Source organism: Anastrepha obliqua, chromosome 3, assembly GCF_027943255.1.
Source record: "Anastrepha obliqua isolate idAnaObli1 chromosome 3, idAnaObli1_1.0, whole genome shotgun sequence".
Classification (NCBI taxonomy): Eukaryota; Metazoa; Arthropoda; class Insecta; order Diptera; family Tephritidae; genus Anastrepha; species Anastrepha obliqua.
The window spans coordinates 3,825,938-3,834,080 of NC_072894.1; the positions used below are offsets into that span (position 1 = coordinate 3,825,938).

The window sequence follows — 8,143 nt, forward strand, 5'->3', positions numbered from 1 at the left end:
TTTAATTTTTTTTAGTGTTTATTTACCTTAGTTTTTATATGAAATATTTTTTAAATGATTGCATTTATAATTAGAACAGGGAACTGACATTTTATTAAGTTCCACACATAGCGATAAAAGTAAACAGATTCCTAAACATTAACTAATATTTACATATACAGTCCGGCTCACTAGATTAGAGGTAGTAATTTTTATGGAAGAAAATGAAGCAATCGAAGGTTTGCTGATAATTCAAGTGAAGACTGTACTTTGCTCGGAGATAAGTGAGCATCAAAATATTATTCCATCTAACGGTATTTCGGCGCAGTAAAACTCCAGCACTGTTTCTGCGCCGTTGAATTCTATCTTTTAGTTTAGTTAGACGTAAGTTTGCGATTTAATTAGGTATATATTTTCATTATCTTTTAGTTTCAGTCAGCAGTAGTCACTTTCAAATTAATTTACTTCACTTCTTGAAAAAATAAAATAAAAATTTAGACGGCGCTTATATCCAGCAAATACTGTATATACTTTGAGAGTTCAAATCACTCAAAAAACCAATGGTGATTTGAAATAACTGTTGGATATTCCACATACATATGGATGTATGTACGAGTATAACAGAGGTTTTGAATAGGATCAGTTGGTAATTTTTACTTGTTTCCTTTTTATTTTGACACTTGTGTAATAAAATTTCATAACTCAAAATACGTCTTTGGCTCGTATTCAACTTACGAATATTCACATCTCCAAAGAAGTAAAGAAGAACGTAAATGTCCGACGACACTTCAACAACGGCTTGGCCAGCAACAACTGCGACTAATGATCACGTGTCCATAACGACAAAATCAACGAAGTCAACGGCAACATTAGGTCCACAGAGCCGCAAGAATGAACACCGAAACTTCTCGGGTAAAACCATTGTAACATTGCTGATATGCGGATACTTGACTGGAATGGGCCTGTTCGTGGCTTGGCATATGTACGAAACTGACAACGTCCAGCTTCTAAGAGGCAAATGGCTCAAGTATAATGCGGCTGTATTAGTGTTCCTTCTGTTCGCCTACAGTCGGCATGTGCGGTAAGAGACATCCTATTAGCAAAACCTTCATGCCAATTCTCGTTCATTTATTGTTCGCGCAGTTGCATTGCCACATTGTGCATTCCCATTTTGTGCAGCTCTAAGGGGCGATCCTTGTTGATCGCCTTTGCTTTTGTGATGGTCGCTATGGGACCAACTGTGAATATTTTTCGGAACGTGGACGTGCTCGTGCGTAGCCTCTCCTGTGGCCAAATGCAACTAAAGGAAGCGCTAGAAGAAATGCTGGAGGTGATGAGACAGCCGCTGGTGGCCATTAAGAAATCTGTTAGAACTGCCATGAATAATATAAAGCAAGTCGTCAAAAAAGTCGAATTATTGCTGTTTCGCATAAAAGAGCTGGTGCTGGTGATCTGTGAGGATTGGCGAGAATATTCTCTTGATGTGTCTTAATCGAATGTGTTTTTTCTTTGTTTGTAGTGAGCGCGATCAAGAACATGTTTGAATGGCTGAAAAGCATCGTGAGCTTTTGCAATAAGGAATTGGGCACACCCTTCGATCGGTGCATGAGGACCGCAGACGATGCGATGAAGGATTGCAGGTATCCCAAAACACTAAGTGCTTGAGTGATTCGAGAGAGGACGACACAGAATTGAGAATACAGTTTTCCAAAACCTTTAGGAGTGTTTAAGCGACTTCCACTTAAATTCTTTCCCGTCTGCAAATACTGCTGCTTATTTACCATTTCCTTTGCCGAGCAGATCGCAGCATCTCTCCAAAGGCTTATGAAATGGTAAATTTGAAGTGTACGCTGTGTGCATACTACAGTCATGCAATGCACCAAAGCGTCGCATCAGCAAGTTCTTCACATAGAGTCTCTCCAAAATACATTTCATCAAGACTTCACACCAAAGCTCAAATAATGCACTGCAGAACAACCACCAAGAAACTCTGCACGAAAGCTCGTCTCTTTCTTAGAGTCCTCGAGCTGCAAGGCCTAAATTTATACGAAGATGTTTAGCCGCTCCAAACTCGGGTGGGAAACGAGCTCACCCAGAAGCTCAGTTAACACTCACTCAATCCGTTCCCACAGCATTCGGTTTTACGTTAACGGAGCGACCAGGATTTATATCCCGCCAAGGACTGTCACTCCAACAGCATTCCTCGTACATTTATGTGGAAAATTTATGGTGCTACAACAACAATCTCTATTAACACCCACTCTCTGTAAACTAAAAAAGGAGTTATTTAGATCGACAGATTTGTTTTTTTTTTTTTTTTGCTTTGTGCAATTTTCTACGAGAGAGTTACCAGACTTTGCCCTACACTATGGAAAAATGACTGGAAATATATTTCTGAATTTTTTTTCTTTCATGGCACTTGCGTAGTGAAAAACTAGGCTCATTCAAGGGACTCTGTCAGGCAACGCACATCTTCTCAATGCTTTGCTATACAGTCAAAATAGTCGATGTTCTCTGTGTGATGGTGGTCTTCTTTGACGATGCTGTGCTGGGTACCATTATGGACAGTAAGTGACATATGGAGCCGTATACACAATATGCACGAACTCCAAACTACTTCACCGTTATCCATTGCAGAACTGCGCGAATTCACGGACGAGATAAAGAATATGTTCGAGGTGTCAGTCACTTTCGACCATGACTTCAGCTTTACAACGGTGGCCTCAAGAAATCTCAGCGATGTGGGCCGCGATATTATGAGTGAGATACATGGGCGTATGGCAGGCTTCTTCCTCATTTTCGGTTGGCTGGATGTGATTAGCGGACTCCTTTGCATTTTAGTGATAATCAAGTGGGAGCTTTGCCAACCATAATCTTCATACTGAATTCTACATATTTTTCAGAGCAATTTACTTCAAAATGAAATACTTGCGGCAGCCGGGCTACAACAATCACTATCTCACGAAAGACATTCTGCAGATCGATGAGCAGCGCAAGGGCGCGGGTTTGGAACGATTATTGCCGCTGAAGAAAAGTGAAAAGCGCAAATACATTTGGGTTGGTTCAATCGTTAACTGAATTAGAGTTACTTAGTGGAATTAAACTTAATCTTTGTCCATTACTTAGATATCCAACTGCCGTTTGACACGCCGAGAGATCTATAGGCTAATGCGCTCGATGTTATTTCTTTTTATTTCCGTCATACAGATTTTCTGCATCTGTTTTTTTGATTACAGTCTATATTGGACATTGGCTATGATCAACTACTATGGCAGCCAGGAGGCAAACGTGGAGGGTGAGCTACTGCCAACCACAGATATTTTTTTATTTAAATTTTTTTTTCATACATTCACTGGCAGTTCCGCCCTTTATTACCGTCGATGTAAAGGGAGGGGGCTACACGGCCGAAATTTTTCGCGGCATCGTGCAGGCTTTCGAGCCGCTCAGCCAGAAATACAACATCGATGCGACGCCTTGCCTTCCGGTGCCGAAGCGTCCGAATTTGAAGCGATATATGGAAATTGCAGGTATTTGTTTGTTGGCTTGGATTTGCTTCTTCTGTGAGCCTTACGGCCTGCGACTGCGACACGTTGTGATGCGTCTCTATTACCCAGCTGAGGCGCGGCAACGAGCTGCTTGGCTGTACAATGAGATACTGATGAAGCGCAGTGAGTTGTTGCAGAAGATATGGAGTAAAATAAATATCTAAAACAGCTTGACTTACTCGCAGTGACATTCTTCAAGCTCATGAGACGGAAGGCGCGCGCAAAGTTTAAAAATGAGCCCAAATCTGACCCATATACTTTTCTAGACTGGCTTAGAGCGAAGACCGCGAGGTACTTGTAGAAATCTTCTTGTTTTTTTTCAAACTTATTTAATTAATTATTTTTTATCTAATTCTTATATGCAAATTAATTTCTTTCAGCTGCTTTCTTTGCCGTTTTATACTCGGGCATCGTAAAAGTGATACTTGCATTTTGTGCGGATTCCCCCTGAAAGAGTAATTTTATACGATTTCTATGATTGAATGTTGATAGAAACGAACTTAAAAGGCTTAACACGAATGACTATTCCAATGATAGAAGCCGCCCACTGACTGGTAGGAGGTTTTTATGAGAAGCGCGCCTTATGAAAGAAAAGTACTGGAGGGTTTGACATTACCTGCTTAGGGAAGCCAGTGTATTCCCTGCAACATAATCACTTTGTTAGTAATTTAATTAGTGCCGTGAAGTATGGAATATCGGAAATATGGAATATGGAAAGACATAGGAAGTAGGAAAATAAATCTCGGAATTTTATTAGTCTTACAAAGGTGACGTAACGCCAATATAATTCCAAGGCATAACCCATCAACTGCCTTCATAGATGTTTATAACTTGTAATAGAGTACTCCAGTACTTTGCGCTGGATGAAATCGGGAGAGTTTTTCCATTATTTAGTAGTAGGGTAAAATTGTGTGTTTTGTATCCAGTGGTAAAAAGAATGAATTCTGTTTTACGTGGGTTCAAACTTAAGCCACAGTCTTTAGCCCAAGTGTTGAGCTCACCTAGCGCCCTTTGACTGACCCCACTGATCGTGTTAGAATACAGCCCAGATGCCATTACTACATCATCAACATCCGCCACCACTTTTACCCCACCTCCATCAAGTTTAATCAAGATTTTGCTTATCACACCTAGAGTGTAGCTGTTATAAATCGACTAGAATCATCTCAGGTTTTCTTAATTTCATAGTAGTCGAATCAGACGAATTTTTTCGTGGTTTTTTTCTGCCCATCCAACTGAGATCACCACGTCAGAAATAGTCGATAAAACCTAAGACAGGCGCTCGAACTTGAAGATGCCGTCGTTTTAGCACGTGGACAAGAGATTTTAGTTTCGCATAAATATGTGGATTTGAAAATTTTCTTCGGAAGATGGGTTGATTTCATAATTATTTTGACTACTTCCAAGGAGTGTTTGGCGGAACTTGGATTCGGCACAACACACCAGAGACCAAGTAACAGTCGAGACAGAGCACCTCGCATGAGTTTGTTGACCCTCAAAGTCATGACGACAGTTTCTTCCGTTGCGCCCAGTGTTTTTCACGTCGTTTATCTTAAAAAGGGTTTACCGATCATTGAAGCATATGCGCAAAACTTTTAAATCGATTCGATTCACAAGCCCGTAGTCCCAATAGAAAAATGTTTGGGATTAAATTACGAATTGTTTAACGATTTATCATATTCTTCAGATTTTTCACCCTGCGACAACTTCCAGTTCCAATTTACCAATATTAAGAAGTGGCTCGATGATAAAATATTGGGTCAATGAAATGGTCATCAATAAATTAAACAAATATTTTGAAGGTATAAAAAAATTACAGAAATGTTTGGTAAAGGGTATCGATCTTAAAAAAAAGAGAACGTTTTTAGCCGACTAGAGTATTATTTATTTCACTCTGCAGAGACATTTGAATCACTCTCATAGTGCTAGATTTTCTTTTGGTCTTCCTTTGACAAACAATGATTTCTTGTGTCATTTTTAGAGTCCAGAAACCAAAATAATAAGGGTATTCATCTACAAGTATAAACCAAACTCACGAAACGCTGAACTTTAAGTTGTTACATAAACGCACTCCGAGAAATATTTGTGTAGTTTAATAAGATGGGCGGGTTTCTGCCTTCGTTTCAATTTACGCACTGAAATCATAACTTAAAATTACGAAACTTGTGTAAACCACTTCTCATGCAAATTTTGACAATTGATTTACGAGCTTGGAAGCTTAAGAGGTTGAAGGGACTTACGAGCCATTTAAATGCTAAGATGAATACCCTTAATGCAGATATGTAAATAGTTGTTGCGTTCATTTATATGGTCTTGCAGAGACAAAGTGGAATGTTCGAATCCTGGCTGCCAGGCGGTTTACTGTCAGAGTTGTTTTGACGAGTCCAATAAAAACTGTTGTATATGCAAAAGACCTGTGGAATACGGCGATGACAGTGACATCTCAGAAGAGAAGTAAGCACCGAGTAGACTCAATTTCACAGAAGTAATTTGAGAAGCTTAACGATTTACCTCCAACAGGGACTCTTCTGATGACCCGAGCGCCGTACGTGAGCCGCGCGAAAGCGATAAATATTGTATTTGGGTACCCTAGTACTCATCAAGCAGTAAATGAAATCGCACAACAATTTCCACCAATTTTGGTCGATTTGAATTCTATCTAAATTTTAAATGTATTTCATTAAGTGCATCCACTACCATTTACAGTACCACAGACTATGCAAGACTGGCTACTGGTTATTGGCCACTTTTGTGAATTCCGCATTGCAAACCAACTATGGTCACAACAGCCGCAAAACAACAGGAGAACCAACCGATTTTGGCTAACTCACAGCTGCAATAGATACACTGCCGCGCCACTGGCGTAAGTTATTCTGCGGTGCTTTCATTCAACACCCCAATCAAGACTCTGCCCAAATAAGCAAAGTAAGCAAACGACCGCTCCTCGTCCCAATTGGTTAGGATGCTTTCTGCGTCGAGTTGGCGTAAATGAAGCAATGCGGTGGCTAAAGTTTCGATCGGTGGAGCGCAGATATGATCAACATCACAACGAGTAAATGGACAAATTGTTTGTTGTTTAAGGCACAGCTGCAGCTAGAAACGTCATATGCACTATCGGATTGACACATGCACATACATGTACGAACATATGTACATACTGTGTGAGCACCACCGCCCTCGCCCAGCTACCGCCCCATCGAACCCAACGCGTAATTCGAAAAACATTTGAAAATTGCTGACGAATCGTAACTTTAGTCCACTCGCTGCTGGACGGCTGTATGGCTGGACGGTTGGAGAAGTGAAGAAGCAACATATTTTTATGGCATTTAGCGGGAGTGGCTCTCGTGATGATGATGGTGCTGGCGATAGTTATGTATGCTACTGCCTTCGCTGCTGACTGCTGATGATCGTGCGCTTTTGAGGGTATTCGTACATTGATGAAGTGGGAATGTTGTTGACATTTACTGCGAATTAGTGTGGTCATGACGACATTGTTCACATATTTTCGCGCACATCGCGGCTGCAGAAGAGTGAAAGACAATTAAATGCGCACAAAGTCGACAGCAATTGGAATTGCGTAAAATGGCTGCCACGTCTGCATAGTTCTGGACAAAGCGTGGAACGTCGACGACCCTTCATAATTTACTTCGACGGTATTTTGTGCTCCATTCCTCAGAATCCGCTGTAAATTACGCCCGTGTAATCAGAATCAAATAGAGGCACAGATCGCGATGATGGTGTAAAATGGTCGCATTAATAGACAAAAGACTCCGAAGAAGGTACTTGTCGCCACTGCCGACGCAGCCATCCACTGCAACTACGCATAGCAAACGTGGCATACCTGACAGCGGCGCGTTTGCGATATGTGTACGAGTATGTGTGCGCGCGCAAATAATGTATGTATGTATATGAATTTTGAAATATCTGTTGCTTGGCCCCTTTGGATTTATTGTTGTTATGTGCAACATCGGTTGGCTGCGGTGTATTATTTGATCTTTGTGTGTTGCATGCATCTTTTGTTCGATTTTTATGAGTTTTTAATAAAATCTGATATTAGTTCATTGTGTCTGCCACAACATTGTTGTAATTTTTTATTATTATTGTTATTGTTATTATACTAAATGCGTCTGTGCACAAGTGTTTATATGATATTTAACACCCGGCAAATGCATTCACCAGTCTGCATCTTTGGGCTGGTTCTCTGGCGGTTTTCGTTCTCTATTTACTTCTATCTTTATTTTTTTACTTTGTGTGTGACCACCATCGACGTTGTGACATATTTGGATCGCTTTGTTGGGGGGACACGCACAAGCCCCGAAATGAACGCAGAAGCAAACACTCCAAAAGGCGCGCCGTCAGCTCTGCTGGCGATCCGCTGCGGCTGCGCCTGCGCAATGGGTATGTGCAACGGCTGGGGTTTCATCGGCCGGGTTAGTCGCTTTCCGCAGTAAAATGGTTATGATAAACAGATTAGGTTACCACAAATTTTATGGGGACACATTTTAAATTTCAAAGGAATATTCTTTAGTTGTGTGCGACTGCGGCTAGGAGGGTTAGGCGTAGGTTGCTCTACCATCGTTAATGATAAAATACGATCTCATACGTCATTACACTTGTTT

The 8,143-nt window shown here is 40.8% G+C and overlaps 1 protein-coding gene across 2 annotated transcripts; it reads left to right on the plus strand.

Moving 5' to 3' along the window:
- The first annotated feature begins 616 nt into the window (after positions 1-616).
- On the plus strand, positions 617-7,588 carry LOC129242839 (DC-STAMP domain-containing protein 2). Of its 2 annotated transcripts, XM_054879705.1 has the most exons (12): positions 617-1,060; positions 1,123-1,433; positions 1,499-1,619; positions 2,407-2,546; positions 2,617-2,830; positions 2,883-3,036; positions 3,106-3,274; positions 3,339-3,647; positions 3,710-3,815; positions 3,905-3,979; positions 5,844-5,978; positions 6,045-7,588. In XM_054879705.1, exons 1-12 carry the CDS (start codon positions 753-755, stop codon positions 6,115-6,117), a joined length of 2,115 nt encoding a protein of 704 aa, XP_054735680.1. In that variant the 5' UTR covers positions 617-752; the 3' UTR covers positions 6,118-7,588. The 2 variants fall into 2 exon arrangements, with proteins under 2 accessions (XP_054735680.1, XP_054735681.1); XM_054879706.1 differs by lacking the exons at positions 2,407-2,546; positions 2,617-2,830.
- Positions 7,589-8,143: the final 555 nt, after the last annotated feature.

What these genes read in the sequence shown, in the direction of transcription:
- LOC129242839 (XM_054879705.1), top strand. Translation starts at nt 753, where the DNA reads ATGTCCGACGACACTTCAACAACGGCTTGGCCAGCAACAACTGCGACT. An exon ending in TGCATTTTAGTGATAATCAA is followed by an intron (nt 2,831 to 2,882) that starts GTGGGAGCTTTG and finishes CATATTTTTCAG; the next exon opens with AGCAATTTACTTCAAAATGA. An exon ending in AGTGACATCTCAGAAGAGAA is followed by an intron (nt 5,979 to 6,044) that starts GTAAGCACCGAG and finishes TACCTCCAACAG; the next exon opens with GGACTCTTCTGATGACCCGA.